Below are 25057 nucleotides of genomic sequence, written 5' to 3' on the forward strand. Positions count from 1 at the left end.
AAATAGCATAGCTGGTGGAACTGCACAGTAGATGGGGCTACAGGTTGATCATAAGTTATAAGTTGAAGGTAGGTGATAAATACATGGAGGCTTATTATATTACTATTTCTGTATTCATTTGAAAATTTCCACAATAAAAAATTAATTAAAGTGTATCATACTCAGTCAATTCAACACCTCATCCTGCTTTCTTTTTAACGTAGCTCTTACAGAACTAAATGTACATTTAAATTATCCAAAAGATCAAAGCTTGTCAACCTAAAGTAACATCCTACATCAACTTATTAAAGTTATAAAACTGGAAAAAATGAGAAAAATTCATATCAAGAAAATTTTTAAATATTCAAAAAATTTTGAAACATATGTTTTCTATTTTTCCTCCCTGTTTTGCATGTGGTTTCTGCTAAAATGAGTTTGCCTTTTCTATCAAACCACATTCAAAACATTTTCAAAATTCTGCTCCAGACTTCATTTTTCCATGAAGTTATTGTTCAAAGATTAATTAGGCTTCAGATTTTCAGCCACTTCAACACTTTGGAACTTCCATGTTTTGATCTGTTCTGTATTATTTTTAGTATTATTAATACTTTCATCATTTTAGGAGCCAAGTAATCAGTTCAGCCTTAGTTAAGTTTACATTTTTCTATAGTGTAAGTGATTTTGAAATCCTACTACTCTTGATGCCACCAGAGGAAGCAATTCCATTCTAAATGTGATATACTTATCTTTGTTCAATGCTGTGTAATTATTTTAGTAATAGTTATTTTTATTTAAATACATTTCCCATCTCACTGAAATAGATCAATAGTTCATATGTAAAACAAATTAGTCACATAATTATTATAGCGCCCAATAATAAAAATTTAATCTGTTCTACAGAATGTGCCACTCTTTCCCATGCAGTTTCAATCATATCTGTGCCTTGCCTCTTGATTTTCTCTTTACTGGGAATGCCCCACCACCAACTTACCACAACACTCAAATCCTAACTACTCTTAAACAAAATTCAAATGTCACCTCTTTTACATGGTCTTCCTTGCTTTTCCCCAACTGGGAAAACTTTCTCATTATCTGAACTTCCATAGCATTTGCTGTATTTTTGGCCCAGACCACTTTCTAGCATATACTCTAATTACTTGCTTACTTGTTTTATCCCTCCTTCTACAACTTGCACTACTTGAGGGCAGAGTCCATGTGTGATTTATTTATTATCATACCCTAAGCTTTAAAACCACTTTTTGGACCCGTTAGACAGTCAATAAACAACAGTTGAATGATAAAGTAGGAGGAGCACAAAATATTTAAAATACTTACTATATGGTTCTTTGAGCAATGCAGGAGGTGAAAGTTTGATAAAATAGTCAAGAACACATAGCATTAATTGAAATGAGATCACCAGATCATCTTCCATTTGTAATACTTCCCCTGAAAATAAAAATGGTTCCCATTTTAAACTCAAGTTAGAGATTGAGATCTTTAAGTTAGGGAAAATTGTCAGTATGGATGTATCCATATACTCATTTATTCAAGAATCACTAAAGGTATGCCAAAAATCTTTGTTTTTGTAAAAACTCAGTGATATTTGATACATACAAAAATATAAATAAAATATATAAAGTTATGAAATGATAAAGTTTAAGTCTGCCATGAGAATTTTACATTTAGATATTAATATTATAATTCAGTCTCTCTGTTTAAATTCATTTTGTTTTTTGCTTTTGTAAATTTACTTCCAATTTTGGTAAGAGTTTTAAAATTTGTTATTTCTGAAAATAATTTTGAAGTATGAGATATGCTACTCTTTAATTCCATTTACTTATTAATCCTCATATATTTTCAATTTTAACCCCTCCCCAAAATATTACAATAACAAAAGCCATTAAGAAACAACAAAATTAGTATATAATTGTAAAGTCATCTATAAATTAATTATTTAGCACAAAATACTAAAAGTCAGAACAATAACTATATAACTAGAGAACTGTGAGGAAATAAATGCATATAATAAATACCTGAGGAAAAAAACAGTACAGCTACATAAAATATACAAATCATAATCAAATATAGCTATAACGTATTTGCTTATGAACTCTAAAACAATATTGTACATTATTGTTGTACATCAATGTTGTACATTATTTTTAAAAGAGAAGTTTGACTCTCCATCTCCTTGGTATGAGACCGTTAAACAACAAACAATCCCAACAAATACTGAAAGTGTAGAATCTATGTGAGAAAACAGGTAACCCTGCATCAAGTAGGTTTTCCAGATCCATAGGTATGGTACAAAAATATATATGTAATATACTTAGAAGTTATTAAGAAATACCACAGAGGTAAAGAATAACATCAAGGACTTCTAGTTAAAAAATAGAAGAGTGAAATCAAATCAAAGAATCTCTCTCCTCAAATATCTAATAAAATAAAATAAAAAAACCTGTACTAGTTAAGTGCTAGCAGCAATACCAAATTTAAGAGATACTGACTCAGAAACCATCCTCATCTTTTTCCTCTTCTTACTTAGAGGGAGTAGAAATTACTGATGAAAGACAGGTAAAATGGAGGAAGTGAACACCTACAGCTAACGTTCGGAAAAACATCAAGATTCCACTGTACTGTACTGAATTGGGTGAAAATCTGAATCCCAACACAATCTCATTATGGAAACAGGATACAAACTGTCACTAGAAGTACTGTTTTAGAGTTCATTCTAACAAAACTCTCAGAACAACAAAGACTCACATCATTCCTGATGAATTCTTCTCTTTCTCCCTTATCCTCTGACTAAAAGTAAGTATAATAAAAAAGCCTGCTCTCATAGCTCTCTGGGGGACACAAGTCACAGATAAAGTGCAATGTGAGTAAAGGGAGATTTATTCACACCACATCAGAGAAAACAAAACATCAGGTCAGGGTTGCCCACATGAAGTCCTAGCAACATGGGGTGAAAAGCACAGAGATCATGCAAACATAGTACAGAAAAGAAAAAAAAAATACAATCACAACATCAGATAGAAAACCTACTGCGGAGCATAGTCTATCAGAAGAAAATGTCCTATGAGTCCTTGAAGTAACAACTTGAACAACACAAATTTTGTGAAAACAATGAGCTAGACTACCGAAGAAAAACCTAAGGACCAAATAACACCATTACATACATAGTTCACCTCAAAATAGAAGAAAGGATTGACATAAAAACAGTCAATACATAAGAAAAAGAGTAAAGGTTAGAAAAACATAAGAGAAGATAAAAAATGTGTAGGACAAAAACAATCCAACATTAAGATAGTTAAGGTTCCTGAAACATAACAGAATAGAATAGTACCTGGATGAATACAATTATATTTAAAAATGTAGTATGTTAAGATTTCTCTGAAAAGAAGAACAGAACCTTAAGTTTAAAAAGGATACAGTATTCCATGAAAAACTAACAGAGAATAATAAAAATCAAGACCTATCCTAGTTAAGATATTGAACCTCAAATTAAAAAAAAAAAGAATTCTTTGAGTATGCAGGAAGTAAATGGGGGTGGGGGCAAGGAATTAAGCTAGACTCAGATTTTTCAATAGCAATGCTAGGAAGACAAACAAGACACGAGAATAGAATATACAGCCAAGTTATCTTCAAGTACAAAGACTACGGCCATGATTCACAAACATGCCAAACACACAGAATGTGATGACAAATATGGTGCTAATGGTGAACTCCAGTCAGCTAAGGTTGACTAAAATTAAGAATTCAGAAATAGAGACGCTATGATAAGGAATGACAATAAGCTTAGAATCCATTTAAACACAGAAGTGAGACTAAATGGGTGTGATAATAATTATAATTACAAAACAGAATATAAATATTATAATCTTTGATAATGTAATAATAACAATAAAATGAGCAAATCTGAAAGTGTGGAATGGGAGGTAACAGGAAGAGTGACAATACTAGCATTCTTTTGCTTCAAGCAGATTAATATACATTGCTTTAAATCAAAACACAAAGTTAAGTAAAATAGATTCTAACTTTTAAACTTTTTCATAATGCTTTTTCATAATGTTAGAGAAACAGTTTTGCAATAATACTGCTTAAGTGACAAAACATTTATCTAAACTTAAGCAATTCCCTCCATTTCTCTTAATTTTTCTGTAAAACTTGAGTAAAATTAATTTTTATATTTTAAATGTAAGCACTATAACATGATCCTATCATTAGAAAATTAATCTGTTTGTGAATGTACTCATCCACCCACCTTTTTATCAGAATGTATGCACATACATATACGTGGTATGACAATCACATGATTTTAATGATCATTATTTCTGGGTGGATTTGGGGTAACTTTTCTTCTTTTCTTTGCATGTGGCTGTGTTATTTGAATTCTTTTTAATGAGTATGTATCATTTTTATAAAAACAGTAACATTATTCTTAAAAAACGGAAAGGAAAGTGGAAAGGATATTAGAAACAGAAATGAAATATTTGCAGTGTTGCTTCCAGTACCAAAATTACAAGAACTTGCTAACAGTTAACAAGGTACACAGAGAATTTGTGGGGCAGGAGGAGGATGAACAAGAAACTTTGAGCCTAGTCCAAAGGAATTATAAATTATTACATCTGAAACATTAGCATATAACAAACATAACGACTTTACCTTTAGCTAGTAAAAATGTGATCCAAGAAACTTTTAGCACCAACATAGAATTGATTTCAGTAGATATCCTAGTAAACAAATAGAAAGGAGAAAAAATTTACACTGACAGTTTTCCAACTATACCTGTTTTTTCTCCCTTTTTAAGAATTATGGACCTGAGTTGATTGCATAATCAAATACAGTCCATTTAAAATGCACAATTTACCCATGAACTTAATTTGTGTCAGTTCACTTACTATTTATATCAAGGTATTTATATTTTGCCTATAGAGTACTATACATTTATTTTAAAAAACTGAATGTTATCAATTCTAATCTAAAAATATGTACAGGAAGTGTTTCTGCTCTCTGTTTTATAATTAAAATCAACACAGTAAACAGAAAAATAGAGGTTTGAGTAACTCTAGTTTACCAATTTAACATTATGCCTTAGTAATTTTTCCATAGCCATTCACTTGTTGGAATTAACAAGTGGAATAAATAGAGTTAATTTATAAATATACAACTTCCCTTTATATCAATCATCTTATTTCAATACTACTATTCTAATGAGGTGGAAAATCTCATATACTACACATTCTGTTTCCAAAGGAAAACTCTAGAGCTCTAACATGGGTTGAAACATGTATTACACATTAAAAAAAATAATTTTTAAATTTTAATATAGATTTTCATACTTCTTACATAAAAATTACGCTCAGAATCTTAGGTAATAAAGTGCCTGTAATAGACCTTCAATAAAGATTAAGTCAATAAATTTGCATTTTCCCTAGAGTTGATGACATCATGCATTGAATCAACTTTCACCTTATTAGTTCTCTCTTACAATAAAAGACACATATTTCATACCATTTTATTTGTGAGAAGATAAATAATCTGCATAGGGCTTAAATCTATAACCTTACTTTATGAAGTGGCATGCCATAATCAATCAAACTAACCCTGATATTATCAACATGCTTGGGATTATTCCAGAAAAATACATTAAAAAAATAAAAAGTGAAAAATAACAGGCTGTGAATTACTTACAAACTGCTTGGTTGGGTCAAATATATAAGTTCACATGTCCTGAAAGGAAAAAATAATTATATCAACTTTACAGCTTTTTTAAAAGTTACTTTGTAATTTTTCTCATAATTTAGAAATCAATTGTATCATGCTTTACGAATCTTATTTTAAGCATACATTTTAAAAACGAAAAGTATAGCATTATAAAACAAAGTTAAAGTAGATTAAAGTAGATTTCAATTTATGACAATGCACATACATCATTGTAATACCTAATTACAAAAGGACTGGATTCCATATGTGCATTTGTAACTCAAAATACATTGAATCTTGATCTCATTAGAATCCCAGATCAGGTCATAAAAGGCTACTTAACTAACAGTTTCACTAAAATAACACAACTGAAAAGTACTATAAAATCCACTTGTTTAGGACAATGACTTCCAGAATAGCGGATTAAGGATCTTCATGGAGCTGCTCCCAGGGTAATAACTATAATTGGTGAAAATTACTTTTAAAAAAACCATTTAAAGTCTCTGGAAATTTTCCTCAGGGAATACAATGAAAAAAAAAAAAAAAGAAGAAGAAAGAAAGAAAGAAAAGAAAAATTAAACATTTATTAAAGAAAATATACTACATCTTGGTTAAGAACAATGACAGTCTGTGGAATTCAAGGTAAAACTCACTTCTTCATTCTCTCTAGCTTATCATCACAAAGCTATAACCTGGGTGGGTGCAGCCAAGATACAGGGCTCCCTCTCCCATCTCCCAGGCTAGGACTCTCTCTCTGAGAAGGGCAACATACAAGCGTATCTCATCACTTCCAGCTTCACGTTGCAGAAGCTCTATCCCAGGAAAAAAGAGCTAAGAAGTCTGGGGCTCCCTTCCTCCCCTTAGCCCTCACTCATGTGTCAAAAATTCTACTCCAGGCACAGAAGATGAAGAATACTGGGGTCCTGACTTCCCTTGCCCCAGTTAGCTGATAAGACAGAGGTTCCAACCAATAAAGCCAAGAAGAAGACAAGGGGCTATAGCCTCTTCTGAGCACCCCAGTCTTAAAGTAGAGGTGTCACTCCAAAAGAAGAGGACCCTGACCTCTGACCTCCTAAATGGTGGCACAGAAATGTTGCCCAGGGTAGAGGTAGTCCTTAAGAACAGAGAGCTCCAAAGCTCTCCCCAGTGGAATTAATTTCATTTGGAACAGAGTGTGGGAACAATCAAGGCTAAGAGCACTACTGAAAACAATGAAAATTTTGGTAGTAAGCAAGTAAGAAGAGGCTGGTAGCTGTATTTAGCAACAAGTTAAATCCTAGACCATCTAGGGGAGAACCAGGGCACGAAAAAGCTAAGAGGAGTTCTCCTAGAGTCAGAACAAGTCTCTAGACTGGCCTCAAAGACTACTCCTGCAAAGGGAGCCAAATTTAATCAGATCAGACTGTGGAGCAATTTGTTACCCAGGGCACTGTCAAAAACAATAAAGCAATTGGTTAGCAATTAGTGGAAGGTAACAGCTAAGTGTGATATCAACAGAGATAGTTAGCTTAACAAGAGAGATGAGCGGAAAAAGATAACCAAAGAGAACCCCCACTAAAACCCCTATCACCTGAGAGTGACTGTACACATGCCCAGGGCCACACTGAGGAGCAGTATCAGAGGCTATACATTGTGAGAGAAAGAGACTTCACTGAAAGAGTACAGCTAAATCACTAAACAAATAAACAAGAGAACAACAAACAACAGCAAGCATCAAGTCAGAGGAGAATCATTATCCAGAGTTACTACAATGTTATAAAAAATGTCCTGTTTTCAAAAATAAATATGAAAATGTGACTTCTACAAAGGGAAAAAAGCAGGCAACAGAAACTGCATTTAAAGAGCCCAGATGTCAGACTTCAAAGAAGCTATTAGGTTGGTGCAGAAGTAATTGTGGTTTAAAGGGTTAAAAATAATTGCAAAAACTGCAATTACTTTTCCACCAACCTATTATTATAAATATGTTCAAAGAACTAAAGGAAACCAGGCTTAAATAAGAAAAATATGCTGACAATGTCCCATCTAATAGAGAATATCAATAAAGAGACATAAATTATTTTAAAAGAACCAAATGGAAATTTGAGTTGAAAGTACAATAACCAAAATGAAAGATTCACTAGAAAAGCTCAACAGTAGATCTGAGCTGGCAAAAGAAAGAATCACTAAACATGAAGATAGCCTCAGAGATTGTGTAGTCTGAAAAACAAAGAGAGAAACAAAGAAAAAATGAAAAGGCTGACAGAAATGAAGCACACCAAAAAATATACCAATATATGAGTAATTGGAGTACGAGAAGAGGGAACAAAAATAGTATTTAAAGAAATAGTGGCTAAAAACTTCCCAAATCTAATGAAAAATTTCCCAAATCTGATGAAAAATCTACGTCCAAGAAACAAAAAAATTCCAAGTAGGATGAATGTAAAGCGATCCACACCCAGATGTATTATAGTAAAACTGTTGAAAGACAAAATTTGAAAACAGCAAAAGAAAATATGATCCATCATGTACAACAGAACCCAGTAATATTAACAGCTGACTTCTCATCAGAAACAATGACAATCAGAAGGCAGTGGAATTACATATTCAAAGTTCTAAAAGAAAAAAAATGACAACCAAGAACCCTGTATCTGCCAAAACTATATCGCAAAGGTAAAGTTGAAAGACATTCCCAAACAAAAACAGAATTTGTTGATAGCAGACTCACCTTACAACAAATACTAAAGTAAGTTATTAAAGCTGGTAACAAATGACAGTAATTCACATTCATATGAAAAAGCAAAGAGCACTGGTAATTATGTTATTATAAAAGGTGGTATTATTGCATATTTATTCCCCTTTCTTCTAGTAATTGATGTAAAAAGCAGTTGTATAACACAACATATACCAGGGGTGCCAAAAAAACGTATATACATGACTTGTATTCACATCTTTTGTTATCGGTATATATTATTACAATTTTAATACAGTTTTTTTTTTCTTATAATGTGTATACTTTTTTTGGCACCCTCTACATATAAAACTGTAATGTTGGGTGTATAACATTTAGAAACATATTTATTTGACAATAGCAGCACAAAGGAGGTGGGTGGGGTCAAAACTGTATTGGAGTAAACAAATGACACTAGATGGTAAATTGAACCCATGTGAACAAATGAAAAGAACAAGAAATGGAAAACAAGAAAATTAATATAACAAACTATAAATATACACTGCTATCCTTTTATACTCTCAACTACTTTAAAAGACATACAACCCAAATGTCTATAACTGATGTATGGATAAGTAAAATGTGGTATAGCCACACAATGGAACATTTTTCCATAATAACAGTAATGAAATATTGAAACATTCTACAACATGGATGAACCTTGAAAACACACTAAGGGGAAAAAGGCAGTCACAAAAAAAATATGTAAATCAAAATTTATATAGAGAAACCCAGTCTTACAATAAAAAAAAAATAGTAATCAAGAAGGGATTTTTATAATTATAGAAAAGATGTTTAATGTCAGATGCATTGTTTTCATCATTTTGTAATTTAACATAACTCAAAAGAATGCTCTACAATAAAGATAATTACATTCAGTATAAATATGTGCTGTCAAATACAGTAGCCACAAGTACCCACATCTGAAATGTGGCTAGCCCAAATGATGTTGTGTTGCAAACATAAATTGCACACTGAAGAATTCAAAAATATTTAGCATGAGAAAAAAAATGTAACTATTTCATTAATAACTTTTATAATGGCTTCATGTTTTCTTATTGAAATATAATTCACATAACATAAAACGCACCATTTTAAAGTGTACAGTTTTAGTATATTCTCTTTGTTATACAACCATCATCACTATCTAATTCCAGAATATTTCCATCACTCCAGAAAGAAACTCCCCATTCCCTTCACTTCCCAACTTCCCATTCCCTGGCAATCATTAATCAACTCTATGTCTCTATTGATATGCTATTCTGGATATTTCATCTTATGGAATATGTGGCCTTCTGTGTCTGGCTTCTTTCATTCACTGTTTTCAAGGTTTGTTCATGTGGTAGCATATAATGGTATTTCATTCCTGTAATGCAGGGACTCAGCTCCCGCTCCTGGTAGGAGATGGTGAGGCTGAAAAGGAACAACAATGGAGCCACAGATAGGGGGTTCACACTACTATATTCTCACTGGCAGCCAAGCAAGACACAGGAAGTAGGATCCACATGATCCGCACCATCCACAATCCGCAATTCACAGCTTGCTAACTGCACTTGCTAAAGTAGCCATAGCAGTTACATACAAAACAATAGTGGCTGATGGCCAACTGGTTACAGCTGATGGCCATCTACTACCCGAGCCAGCACCTTTCCACATGAGTTCGAGAGCCTGGAAACTGTTCTCCTGGCCCTGTCCCTACAATTCCTGTTTATGGCTGAACAATATTCCATGATATAGATTTACCACATTTTGTTTATCTATCCATCAGTTGACAGACATTTGGGTTATTCCTATTTTTTGGCTATTGTGAATAATGTGGCAATGAACCTTTGTGTACAAATTTTTGTGTGAATGATACATGTTGAAATGAGATATTTTGGAATAAATGGACTAAATAAAATGTTAAAATTGCACTTGTTTCTTCTTACTTTTTGTCGTGTAACTACTAGGCTATTTAAAATACATGGCCTGCATTATTATATTTCTATGAGACAGCACTAATTATAGTTCTTAATAGCTTCAAAAACTGTTTAGTAAACACTCACAATGTTCTAGGAGGCAAGCCAACCAGTATCATTATCTTACTTAATTCTTCCAATTACCCTACAAGGAAAGTATTATTAGCTATACTATACAGGTTAAAATTGGAGTTTAGAGAAGTATCTTTCCCTAGCACACACCATCAGTAAGGAAAAAAATTAATATTCATACTTCGATCTGTTGAGCTTTTCTAAAGTTATCATATTCACTACAGCACATTGCCATATATATACCTTTAGTCTACCTTGAAATAAACAGGTTTTGGTATCACAGTTAATCTTCCCAATTGTTCTTCAAAAAGGTCCAAATAAAATTTAAAAATCCTGCCGATTCACTTCAAGGCCAGTAAACACAAAATTTACTCATGTAACCAGTCAATAAAATTCAAATCCCTTTTACAAAGGTCTGAGTGACCTTTTAAGGCCAAATATGACTACGTCACTCCCCAACTTAAGTCATCATTCAATGACTCTCCATGATCTGCAAGGCAAAGTCCAATTCACTATCAGTCTGATCCCTTCTGACCTTTCAGCCTTTTGCAATACCAAGTACATCATGCTACTGCTTTGGCTTTGTACACAGGCCAATCATTCTGCCTAGGATGCTCAGACCCAGTTCCTACATATTTTGCTTGGTGAGTTTCTGTTTATCCTTTAAACTTTATTCAGATGTTACCTTGTGGTATAGTTTTTTTCTTGTTCAAAAGCACCCCATAATTACACTTCGTACCCTTAGACATACATCGTATTTTGCCTACTACATAATTTCTACTTCTTATATACATAATCCTCTATAATAGAGCATTACATGCATTAAGATGTCATTTACTTTTATTAAAAATAAATTTACTATGAACTTCTTAATGATAATTGTGTCATATAATTTTGTATCCCTGGCACCTAACCTATAGCCAGGTACTAATAGTCAATTAATGCTTAGTGTAGTTTCTTAATTTATTGGCAATTGCTGATAGCCTAAAATTTCTTAAAGTATATTCTACAAAACTACTTACAGGAGATTTTAATTGATGTTAAATATATATAAACATATATTAGTAGCCTAATAAATTTAGAAAATGCTGAACTCTACAGATTCAACATATTATACAAGACTTCTAAAAACCTTGGGTTGTCTCTTTCAATTGATTCTTTAAGTGTGCCCCACCGTGGTGATTCCCTGAGACCCCACTCCCCCCCTGACTATGGGCCCACCAAAAACACTTCCAATGGTTTTTCCATACAAATGGCCTGGCTTAGCTTGTGCAACAAACTTTCCTAAAATGTCTCAAAGGTTCACAAATCCCAAACAAGCAGTGCCAGGCTTCAGCATGCCACGTACCTCTTCCTAAGAGGCCTCAAGCCTGGCACTAGGGGCAGCCAGTTACTGTTCACAGCTTAGCCTCTACCTGGCAAGTCCAAGCCCAGCACAAGCAGCAACCATCTGCAGATTACTTTGCAGCTCATACCAGATGGCCCTGGTCAGGGCAAAGGCAGTGGCTGACCTTGGTCTCCACCAGAGTCACTCCCAAGAGGTCTCAGAACCAACACACCTGGTAACCAGCTTCAGACCACACACCAGAGCACCAATCAACAACGTCCAAAAATGATACACCCGAAGGGTGGACTTGGCAGGCACCAGAGACCCACTAATGTGAATCTTGCTCCGTGTGGTAAAATCCTACCTAACAGCTCCTCTGCTGTAGTTATGGCCAGTCCTCACAGCCAGTCAGCCTGAGAGTCAATTCCTACCACCGAAGTGACAACAGCAATCAAGAACCAACTACAATAGGAGGGCACATACAACCCACACAAGGGACACCTGGCTCAGGTGACCAGGGACACTGTGCTACTGGGCCCCACAACACTCCTACTACATAAGACCACTCTACTAAGACCAAGAAATATAGCAGCTCTACCTTATACATAGAAACAAACACAGGGAGGCAGCCAAAAAGAGGAAACAAACAAACATGACCCAAATGAAAGAATAGAACAAAACTCCAGAAAAAGAACTAAACAAAATGGAGACAAGCAATCTACCAGCAGAGTTCAAAACACTGGTTATAAGGATGTTCGACAATCTCAGCAAGGACTTCAACAAAGAGACAGGAAACATATAGAGATAGGAAGAGACAGGAAAATAGAAATAGAAAACATAAAAAAGAACCAGTCAGAAATGAAGTTTACAATAACTGGAATAAAGAATACATTAGAGGGAATCAACAGATTAGATGAAGCAGAGGATCGAATCAGTGATTTAGAGTATAAGGCAGCAAAAAGCACCCAATCACCCAATCAGAATAGCAAAAAGAAAACAGAATCCAAAACAATGAGGACAGATTAGGGGGCCTCTGGAGTACCCCTTCGCATCACAGGGGTACCAGAAGAAAAAGAGAGAGCAAGGAACTGAAAACCTATTTGAAGAAATCGTGATGGAAAACTTCCCCTACCTACCAAAGGAAATAAATATACAAGCCTGGGAAGTGCAGAGAGTCCCAAACAAGATGAACCCAAAGAGGCCCACACCAAGACACATCATAATTAAAATGCCAAAGGTTAAAGACAAAGAAACAATCTTAAAAGCAGCAAGAGAAAAGCAGTTCCTTACCTGCAAGGGAGGTCCCATAAGACTGTCAACATAATTCTCAAGAGAAACTTTGCAGACCAGAGAGATTAGCATGAACTATTTAAAGTGACAAAAAGCAAGGGTCTACAACTAAGATTACTCTACCCAGCAAAGCTGTCATTTAGAATTGAAGGACAGATAAAGTGATTCCCAGACAAGAAAAAACTAAAACAGTTCATCACCACTAAACCAGTATTACAAGAAATGTTAAAGGGACTTCCTTAAGAAAAAAACGTCAAAAATATGAATAAAATGGCAATAACTACAAACCTATCAATAAGTACTTTAAATGTAAATGGATTAAGTACTCCAATCAAAAGACATAGGGAGGCTGAATGGATAAGAAAACAAAACCCACACATATGCTGCCGACAAGATATCCACTTCAGATCAAAAGACACAGACTGAAATTAAAGAAATGGAAAAAGATATTTCGTGCAAGTGGAAATGAAAAACAAGCTAGGATAGCAACACTTATCAGACAAATAAGACTTAAAATAAAGGCTATAACAAGAGACAAAGTAGAACCCAGCAATTCCATTTCTGGGTATTTATCTGAAGAAACCCAAAACACTAATTCAAAAAGACAACTCTATGTTCACGGCAGCATTACTTACAATAGTCAAGATGTGGAAGCAATCTAAGTGTCCATCAATAGACGAATGAATAAAGAAGAGGTTGTACATATATATAATGGAATATTACTCAGCCATAAAAAGAATGAAATCTTGACATCTGCAACAACATGGATGGACCTAGTGGGTATTATGCTAAGTGGAATGGGTCAGACAGAGAAAGACAGATGCCATGTGATTTCACTTATATATGGAATCTAAAAAAAAACAAAATAAACAAAACAGAAGCAAACTTATTGATACAGGTATTTTGATGGTTGACCGATGGGAGGGAGATTGGGGGAATGGGTGAAAAAGGGGAAGGGATTAAGATGTGTAAATTGCCAGTTATAAAAACAGTCACAGGGATATAAGGCATAGCATGGAGAATACAGTCAGTAATATTATAATAATTATGCATGGTTCAAATGGGTGATCACTTTGTAAGTTATATAAATGTCTAACTACTATACTGTACAGCTAAAACTAATATAACATTAATATTGTATATCAACTATAATTGAAAAATAAAAAATTATTTAAAATAAAAAAATAAATAAATAACCTAACAGAGCTGGTACTATTATCAACTCAATTTACACAGTAGAAAACTGAGCACTAAAGTGAGGTAACTCACTTGTCCAAGATCACACAGTACATGTTGGAATCCAGACTAGAATCCAAATCTGTCTGACTCAAAAGATTCCCTTCTCCTACATTAAGTTCTACAAGGGCCTCCCTTTTTTGGATAGGGCATCAATCATACCAGCCAACTGCTTTAAAGCAAATTCCTGTGAACTCTGACTTTGTATCTTATTTGCTAACCTGCAATAACAGTGTTTACACTGGCCTAAAGGGAAAAAAAGGGGATGGGACATAGGAAAAAAACTAAAAACTTCAGAACCGTCCATACAATAATCCACTGTCTTTCTTTTGTAACTTGCCCTTAGTTCCCAGGAGAATCATAAATACAATGAATCACTAGAAAGCGTGATGTGTAAAGGAAAGAGGTGAAACACAAACAAATATCCAAGTAGATTTCCCATCTCAGACAGCAGAGCAAAAAACCTAGAAGTATCCAGTTAAAATTTTTACAGTAGAAAAAAAAGAAAATCAGCATTACACTCCAAATCATTCTTACTAAAATTCTGTATCTAGAAATAAACTCATGATTAGATTTTAACTACCAGTCTTTACAGAACAGATTTTTCTTAAGTATTGTTTAGAGAAGTTTTTGCTTAATTTCTTATACAGGTAACAAATACCTATGTAAGCTACTCATACAAAACCTTGGTTAACATTTTGGTACACTGCTTTCCAGTCATTTCATTTAATGCATTAGTGTCTGGGTTTCTTCCTTCTGTATTTACAGTATATTCTGCTTTCTTTATTTAACATTAGAAACATTTTTACATAATATTCCTCATCAAATTTTATTTTATATTTAAACATTTAGATTATATTTATAATATTTTATTGTTTACTTCAGTTGTGCATAAATAGGTTCCTCCCAATTTTTCAGTGGTCTAAACAATGTGATTAAAATCTTGAAAGTTTTTTTGTATTTAGTATAATATTCTTAGGAGATGCTCCAAGATATGAGATAAAAAGTTATAAACAAATTTAAGGGACAGAAAAGCATTTAGAAAGTCTCTGTTAAGTTACAAAAAAAAAGGCAAAACAAAAATTTATATATACAATATGATTTACTCTATGTAAAACAATTATCGAAAGGAAAGAAATACTGATTATCTTTGGTGTTAAAATTAGGGGTGATTCATATTTTCTTATTTATGCCATTCTGTGTTTTCTAAGTATTCTACAATTAATTCACATTTCTTATGCAAATTACTTAATTTACTTTTTTAATAAATAAATCCTTTTTTTTGTGCAAAGAGCTTCTACTCTATACAAGAAAGGACAAACACAAATAATGATGACCAATGCTACCATATTATAATTAAAAACCAGGAGCAAGAAAAATTCCTTCAAAAAGCCCTAGGGCAATCTTTGAGTTTTGTCTCCACTTTTCTCATCCTCCATCACACCTCTGAAGTTTTAGTGACATATCAACCAAAAAGAGAAGGAAAATTAGAGGCATCCTTCTGAGAAGATGCTTCTTTCCCGCTGTATCTCCATATTCATTCTCCCTAGAACATATTTCCCTTCTCCATTTAAACTCCTTATTAAGCTGAAACACTAACTTTCATATTCTCTTACCCAAATGAAATGAGTCCCAAAATGAACACAGTAACAGGCACATGCCAAATTAAGGGCTGTAACACTAGGAGTGGGGACTTGCATGAAAAGTGAATTAAAAAAAAACTTAACCCAAGTTTATCATTCTCCCAGCTGAACAGTAAAACGAAAAGTCTTCTCAAACACTACCGGGAACAATCATGGCTTGGTAGATAGGTTACATATACCTTCCATTGCCAATGTGTTTTCTCTTTCTAAACTAAATAACACTATTACGAAGAAGTTTAAATTTAGGTCACTCTTCCATTCATAACTAGAAGTCTTCTTGCAAAAAAGGCTAAAGTGGGAATTAAGTTTCAAGTTTGTTAAAATAAATGGAAACATGAAAGGATGGGAAAACAATTTTGGAGGAAACACTCAGAATGCATATGATTGGATAAGAAAGCTAAGAATTAATACGAAACTAATAGCAAAGGAGTCAATTCTAAAGGGTAATACCTAAAAACTTTACTAAATAGATAATAATTCCTATATGGAATCTAATCATGAACAATTACTTGAAAAATCAGGGTGTAATTCCAATTAAATTTTTACTTTACCTTTCTAATTTGCTGTAGAGTGCACACAATACATTATACTTCTTCAATAGTCTTGACATAGCATTATCAACTTTGGTACTGGTATCAATTTCTTTTAGTAAGTCAAAGAATTTATAGACACTACAAAGGAAAGAATAGAAAAAAGTGAATCATAACTTTAAAAATTCATTTTATTTCATTTTCAAAGCACAGACATTTCAATTCAAAAGATTATTAGCTCTACACCAAATCACTATTACTTCTTTGGAAGTAATTATTTTTTTCATTTTGTTAGAATTTGAAGAGGAAAAAAAAATCTACTTGTCTTCAACCTATATACCCCTATATCTATATACACCTTTGCCTACATCTATTTATCATCAAAAATATAAAATAGGGTTATAACAGACACATACATATTTATTTCTGTATCTATCTATATGTTTTTAAAACCATAAGTTCACATGCATTTATCCAATTCCAACACAAAACCACATGGCGCATTCCAGTGTTTTCTTTACCATGTTCAGAATTCTTCTTTGACACTGAGAAACCTAGAATCCATTTATCTTTAATTTATTTACTCATTTAATCAATCCCCCCTATATGTAACCACCTTCCATCTCCTGCTCAGACTGACTCTCAAACCTGGACTGCTCTCAAGGGTAGTTACCAGACACATCATCCACAGGCTGTCCAGCAACCAATGAGTTACTAGAGGTTTCATTCCAAAAAATGGGTTGGACCACTCAGACATTTCTCTTGAGAACTGGAAAAATAAAAGCTTCAGCTAATCAGCAGAGGGCACAGAACCCAAAGGAAGGTTATCAAAAGTTCCTGTGGTATAGAAGGGATTGGGGCAGCCATGACAAACTATGTGGAAAAGTAAGTAAAGGGAGTAGAAATGATAATGGAGTCAATGGTCAGATTGCTACTTAGAAGAGGGAATGGAGCAAATGTGAAGATACATGCAGAGAAAAAGAAATCAACCTTAGAATAGTATTTATTTAAGAACCACTCTCAGCTCCCATTTATATGAGATATATGGCATTACCTATCCATGGAACACCATGAAAACCTCGAATTGTTATTACAAAGCCTTCTTTTTCTAGGGTCTAGTCACTTAAGTGACTCTCTTCCTTCTGTAACCCTCCTCTGAAGGAAAGAAAAGGGGAAGGGAAGGCAGACAGACAGGCATGCAGACAGGCATAAAAAGCCATAATTAAGACACAGCGATCTGTAGATAACCACATATTCTACTGCTCCATGGCATGATACTTGTCTGTGAATTGTTTGTTACCAGTCCATAAGTAAATAAGTACAGAAACTGACAGTAAGTACTTAAAAACTTTTCAGGCAATTTGACACTAATTGTATGCCTGCTGAATCTAGTAATAATCAATTTGGTCCTATGTCCAGTATGATTTTTTGTTTCCTTTTCCTAGTAATTGATGTATATATTTTTAAAATATCAGTCCATGACATATTGGAAATAAAAAACACTAGTCCTTCACCAGAGCACACTGAAGCAGCAGTGGTCCAGATAACATTCCTGGATAGTTATCAGAACACTGAAAGATGCCTATGAAAAAGATGTACCAAATACATTACTATATTTATGATAGGGAGATTATTTATGACATGTCCAATATATAAATCAGTGTTGCTCTATGAATACTCAGGAAAAAAAGTTTAGGAAAAGCTCTGCCAGGAAAATTCTTTCATTTTATAGATAAAAGACATGATAGCCTTTCTCTGTCATATTTATTTAGTAGTTTATGAATAGCTATATAACATTGTATTGCAGTTACCTGTTTAATTTTACATTCTCCAGTGGACTGAATTTCTTGAGGTCAGAGACTATTATTTCTCTGTATCATTAAAACCCACAGCATCACAGAGCCTAACAATTGTTTAAGTTTTCTTTCCTTTTTTTTTGGGGGGGGGGGGGGGGGAACGGGCACTGAAGAGGGAGCGGGCTACAGAAAGAAAGAGATAAATACCTCATCAGTGCCTACGGTGTTGCAGGCGTTGACTATGAACTATTTATTTCTCTATTCATTGTAAGTTATTTAATTCTCATAATTCTCTGAGGCAGCTAATAATTTTCCCTTCATCGATGAACCTGAGACTTAATATGGCTCAGCAATCTGCTCCAAGTCATATAGCTTGTAAAACAAGAGCCCAGATTCAAACCCAGTCAGTCTTAACCCAAAAATCTACATTCTTTCCAATCTTCTGACGCCACTAAAACATCTGCTGAATGAATGAATGTGGAAATTTACTTATATATTTAACTATTTTTCAGCTATATAAACACTATATTAAATAAAATTTAATCACTATATTAAATAAAATTTAGCGATTTTATTTAATAAAGTTAAACTGTGAAAACTCAATAAATCAATTCTAGTTAAATAGGTTAACTATGAATGTACAAGCCTTATGTTTCCACATTTTATATAGAGGTAATAAGAAACAGCATTACCCAAAAATGCAAGTTTATCTCATTTAAATAAAACACCAATTATGTTTAATTCTAGGTGGCTTTATCCAAGAAGAAATACATACTATTATCTTTTTGGTAAAATTATTGACTGTTACATTTCATAAATATGCTGCAAATGAAATGACTGGAAGTCTCAGGAGGCTTCTCAAGATAAATTTCGTGAGTTATTAGAAACAAATAAGTAAACTCCTTTTATAAGATTTATAAGCTCGACAAATACTAAGTAATTTGAGAGGCACATATTGTAATAGGTATTCAGCTGAATATAGGCTCAAAAAGTATATAACATCTTTTATATTAAACAATCTTAAACTTTAATAAATCTTAACTAAATTCCTTTTAGATACTCATGCTAGGTTTATAAAGGTTTTAATATATAATAGGCCTACTTTATAAATCCTTGCTTTTTCTGTCCACCTATCAACAGCCACAATTAAGAAAGTTTACAGATAGAGACATGATGAAAAATTTCCCAGTACACAAATTGCTACATTTTTAAAGAAAGTGCAGCATAAATATACTTTTATTAAGGCCTCCATGAGAGAATGACAGTTCACTAGTCAACCTAAGTCTGTTATGTTTTATTTAATTTTAACATTTCTCACTAATTCCCTAATTTTATTAAAAGGAAAGTTCAAAAGTAATTTTCTTTAATAGCAGAGGCCAACACTGATGTAAGAAATTTTACAGGCAGCCGGATGGCTCGGTTGGTTAGAGTGCGAGCTCTGAACAGGATTGCTGGTTCAATTCCCACATAGGCCAGTGAGCTGCGCCCTCCACAACTAGACTGAAGAGAAAGAGTTGCCACTGAGCTGCCAGAGGGTTGGCCAGATGGCTCAGCTGGTTAGAGCACACGCTCTCAGCAACAAGGTTGCCGGTTCAATTCCCACATGGGATGGTGGGCTGCACCCTCAACAACTAAAGACTGAAAACGGCTACTGGACTAGGAGCTGAGCTGCGCCCTCCACAAATAGAATAAAGAAAGGACCACTACTTGGAGCTGATGGGCCCTGGAGAAACACACTGTTCCCCAATATTCCCCAATAAAATTAAAAAAAAAAATTTAAGTATGTGCCATGCAGACCCTTTAAAAAAAAGAAAAGAAATTTTACCTGGTTTCTATGTTTTTCTGTAGCTCAGTAAAAGTGAATGGCATCTCATCTAGGTCAACTGCTGCAATAAAGATACAGATGCCCCATAGTTCCTTTTTCTTTTGAATATAACCTTCCTGGGTACAAAAAAATGGAAAGAAAAAAGAAAAGGTTCGAGTATTTCATTAAATCATTCACACACTGAACACTGTGTTAAAACTGATATAAGGAAATTTATTATTATTCAGCATAATAAATTTGTTTTTAAATCTTTAGGATGGCATATACTTGAGAGCATTTAATTCTATACAAATAACAAACACTTAAATTTTATTTTGTAAGGCAAAAAAATTGCTAGAGAGATGAGAAAGTTAAATTATAACTTACTGTGGAAAACTTAGGGGTCAGTCAGTTCTTTGAAATATTTTCATTTTCAATAATCCAATGTCATCAAAGCCAAGTTAAAAGATTTTAGAGTCCATAACATAAATTGTTTAAAAAACAAGCTCACTTTCTTCTTTGATTTCCTCCCTTTGCTTTAATTCACTCATTCTTTTATCAATCTACTGATTCAAATTATTTTTTAACTTTATGGAATTTGTATCTCTCAGAGCCATAAACTGCTTTCTTTGTAAAATGAAAATAATACATAAGTCACTTTGTAAGAATTAAATGAGATTATATAAAGCCCTTAGCATAATGCCTGGCATACAATGAGTGATGGCTTTCATTATCATTAGATTTTTCATCATTAGAATACATACTTCCTCCCCTAAAAATGTATAGCTCTGTCTAAATATGTTCAGTTTTGTTGATATTTAGATTATATTAAGTTGAAAATAAAAGAAATATCAAATTATCTGATATTCAACAGGAACTATTTGTTTACTCTTAATTGAAGATTACAATAAAGCTGAAAGGTATGTGATGCAATTTTACATTGTTTTGAAATCTCAATTATATAAAAGCTTTAGGAAAAGAATTGTTCTAGATTATTAAATTTATAGATAATGAATTTATGGATTATCAATAATTCTTCTTTTCCTTAATTTTAGGTACTTGGGAAGTAACATTTTAAAACTTATGTTACAATTATACACCGACTAGAATAGTTAAAATTAAAAAGACTGACAATATCAAGGGCTGATGAGGATGTAGAGCAATGGAACACTCAAACATGGCTGGTGAAAATGTAAAATGGTACAACCATTTTGGGAAACAAATTTGGCAAGTTCTTATAAAATTAAATATATACTTTCCATAGCAATTCCACTCCCAGATATTTATACCCGAGAAATGGAAACTTTGTATAAGAATGCTAATAGCAGCTCCATTCATAAAAACCAAAAACTGGAAACCCAATTCCCAAAAACAGGAGAATAAATTATGGTATGTCCACACAATAAAATATTATTCAATAAAAAAAGACAACAAAGACAAATCACAAAATTATTACACTGAGAAAAAGAAGCCAGACACAAAAGAGTACATACTGTGTGACACCTTTCATATGAAATTCTAGGAAAGACAAAACTAGTCTTTAATGCTACAAAATGGTTGCCTGGGGGCAGGAGTAGGGAGGGGTATTGGGGAATGACTACAATGGAGAATAAGAGAACTTTCTGGAGTAATCAAAAATTTTGATATCTTAATGGTGGTACTTACATGGTTACATACATTTGACAAAACTCATTGAACTATTCACTTAAAATTGGTTAATTTTGGTATATATAAATTACACTTCAATAAATTAGACTTTGAAATTATATTACATACTATTTCTGAAACTGAACATATATAAAGTATACATACATTGTTTTGTATAGACTATTAAGTATATATTTTAATAAAAGGAATGAACGTCAAGTTTTGTACATGTGTTTATATGCTCAATTTTTCAGGAACTACAGAGATATAAAAGGTCGTTTGTTTCATTAAAAATTTTTGAATTTTTAGGCTTACTTCTTATGTTGTCTTTGGTTTGCTTGTTTGCTCTCAGGCCTGTTTAACCGAACTGCTCTCAATGTGTCAGCTTTCAATAACTCTAGTCTACTTCTACTTTTTTTTTTTTTTAGAATTTTTTTTTTAAAATATTTTATTTGGGAAGGGGAACAGGACTTTATTGGGGAACAGTGTGTACTTCCAGGCCTTTTTTCCAAGTCAAGTTGTTGTTCTTTCAATCTTGGTCGTGGGGGGTGCAGTTCAGCTTCAAGTTGTTGTCCTTTCAGTCTTAGTTGTGGAGGGCGCAGCTCATCTCCAGGTCCAGTTGCCATTTTCTAGTTGCAGGGGGCGCTGCCCACCATCCCTTGCGGGAGTCGAGGAATCGAACCGGCAACCTTGTGGTTGAGAGCCTACACTCCAACCAACTGAGCCATTCGGGAGGCAGCTCAGCTCAAGGTGCCGTGTTCAATCTTAGTTGCAGGGGGCGCTGCCCACCATCCCTTGCGGGACTCAAGAAGTTGAACCAGCAACCTTGTGGTTGAGAGCCCAATGGCCCATGTGGGAATCGAACCGGCGGCCTTCGGAGTTAGGAGCATGGAGCTGTAACCATCTGAGCCACTGGGACGGCCCCTATTTCTACTTTTTTAAAGGTTGGGAAATGAAGTAACTGAAGTTGTTAAAACTGAGTATGTTGTTTAGTCATTTTTTTAAACAGCAAATTTTATTAGGATGTAGCCAACACAATTCAACACAAGTTAATTTAAAATAATAAAATGCCTAAATGAAATGTTGCATAAAGAAGTTCTGATTTTTAAGGACCTAAGGAACTTTCCTATGAGCAAAACGTGTGAGCTTTATACCAGATGATTTATAAAACTTGCTGCTGCTGCTGCTGTTGTTTTAGGTTCATTTCAATTAAACCTATATTTAAACAAAGTGTTTTTTCTTCATACACATTTATATAGGGAAGAAAAAAATAAATGTTCCTTCTAAACTTCAGACAATTAAATATCAAATATTTTAATCATCTATTGGACTTAGTTCTTTAGAGGGAACCAGATTACAGATGAGATCAATGTTATACAATTGGATGATTACTTCACCAGCAAATATTTTTGCTTATCAATGCAAAGAAATGACCAGTTTCCAACTAGGAGCGTCTTAGAAGTAAAATTTCTCAAAGTATTTAAGATTGTATATGTTACATATTATATAAACTACTTAAGATTTTATATATAAAACATATGTAAATATTTAGAAAGGGCTTGAATTTTAGTTATAACCAGTAACATCCACTTGATCTGATCTCATACCTGGATGATACCAAGATTTGCTAGAGGGAAAAATTCACAAAACCATACAGATTTAGAATCAACTACAAAATCCTACACTATAACCATTTTGCTCACACTTTTTAAAAACAGCAGATTTTATTAGAACACACCGTGAACACAGTTTACCACAGTCATTTGATACAGTAAATGCCTAAATGAAATACATCAGTGTAACCATCAAACTTACAATCTGATCTCATACCTGGATGATACCAAGATTTGCTAGAGGGAAAAATTCACAAAACCATACAGATTTAGAATCAACTACAAAATCCTACACTATAACCATTTTGCTCACACTTTTTAAAAACAGCAGATTTTATTAGAACACACCGTGAACACGTTTACCACAGTCATTTGATACAGTAAATGCCTAAATGAAATACATCAGTGTAACCATCAAACTTACAATCATTTAAAATTCATATCTTTATATAGATTTCTTTACATCTTCCAATTTATATTCTTTTATATCTTCTGAAACTTGAGATCTCTAATAATTTTTCAAGAAATATTCATTATGCAACTGCCAAGTTATGACTTTGGGGATACAGTGGTGAAACCAGAAACAAAAACTAATTCCCTGTCTTCCTTGGACTTACATTCTATTATTTACATTAAGAACATGAATTTTGGTGTCAAACACTCAACAGTTCAAATATTTTAATTAGATTTCAGGGTGACTTTCGTAAATCTAATTAAACCTGCGTCTACTATAACGGGGATGTTAATAGGGCCTAGTCACAGAGTTACCATGAAAACCAACAGTGAAGATGCCCGTAAGGAATCAGCATGTTGTCCGGCACTACACCCACTGAATCAGTTAACTATCAGCAGCTTTACCATTTCCAGTGACTCTAGTGTTCATCCCACTATACTATGTCTGTCTCAACACCATCCACTATCTGACCTTCTCCATACCATAAATAGCCACCTTTGGGAATATTGGAGGGAGGGTGAGAAGGAGGGAGGGAGGGAGGGAGGGAGGGAGGGAGGGAGAGGGAGAGAGAGAGAGAGAGAGAGAGAGAGAGAGAGAGAGAGAGTTCCTGTTTTTAAGAGAGGGTTTTTTTTTGACCCCCTAGCCCCTAGCAACCACTGATATAAATTCAATTCCTTTTGTAGAATGTCACACAAATGGAGTTATATGGTCTGTAGCCTTTTCTGTCTGGCTTCTTTAGAATAATGCCTCTGAGGACTCATCCATATTGTTGCATTTATTAGCATTTATTCCTTTTAATTGCTGAGTAGCACTCTACTGTATGAATATGCCACAATTTGTTCATCCATTCCAAAAGCTGAATACACTGTTATGAGTAAGGCTACTAACCCCAAATATCCAACTACAAGTAGATGTTTTCATTCCTCTTGGGCAGATTCCTAGTTGGGAAATGGCTAAGTAAATGTAAGTTTAAGTTTATAAGAAACTGACATTGTAGTTGCACCAATGTAGTTGCACCATTTTGCATTCCCACCAGCAACAAATGAGTGCCAGTTACTTCACATCTTCACCAGCACTTAGTTTTTGTTTGTTTGTTTTATAGCTAGTTTAATAGGTATAAGATGTAGTGATACATCTTCCCAAGGACTAATGACACTGAGTATTTTTTTCAAATCTCACTGAACATCCAAATCTCTTCTTTGGTGAAGGGTCTTTTCCAATCTTTTGCCAATTTTCTATTCAGTTTGTCTTATTAAGCTGTAAGTGTTATTTATATATTCTGGACTCAAACCCTT

At 33.7% G+C, this 25057-nt stretch overlaps 1 protein-coding gene across 1 annotated transcript in view; it reads right to left on the minus strand.

Annotated features, from left to right (window-relative positions):
• Positions 1 to 25057, minus strand: part of RB1 (RB transcriptional corepressor 1) — a 154421-nt gene that overhangs the window by 103746 nt on the left and 25618 nt on the right. The window contains exons 3-7 of the mRNA XM_033104560.1: positions 20070 to 20185; positions 16470 to 16589; positions 5674 to 5712; positions 4645 to 4712; positions 1315 to 1425 (exon numbers count right to left, since the gene is read on the minus strand). Coding sequence (XP_032960451.1) covers positions 1315 to 1425; positions 4645 to 4712; positions 5674 to 5712; positions 16470 to 16589; positions 20070 to 20185 — 454 coding nt within the window. The remainder of the gene's footprint in view (positions 1 to 1314; positions 1426 to 4644; positions 4713 to 5673; positions 5713 to 16469; positions 16590 to 20069; positions 20186 to 25057) is intronic.

The sequence above is a fragment of the Rhinolophus ferrumequinum genome, chromosome 4, assembly GCF_004115265.2.
Source record: "Rhinolophus ferrumequinum isolate MPI-CBG mRhiFer1 chromosome 4, mRhiFer1_v1.p, whole genome shotgun sequence".
Classification (NCBI taxonomy): Eukaryota; Metazoa; Chordata; class Mammalia; order Chiroptera; family Rhinolophidae; genus Rhinolophus; species Rhinolophus ferrumequinum.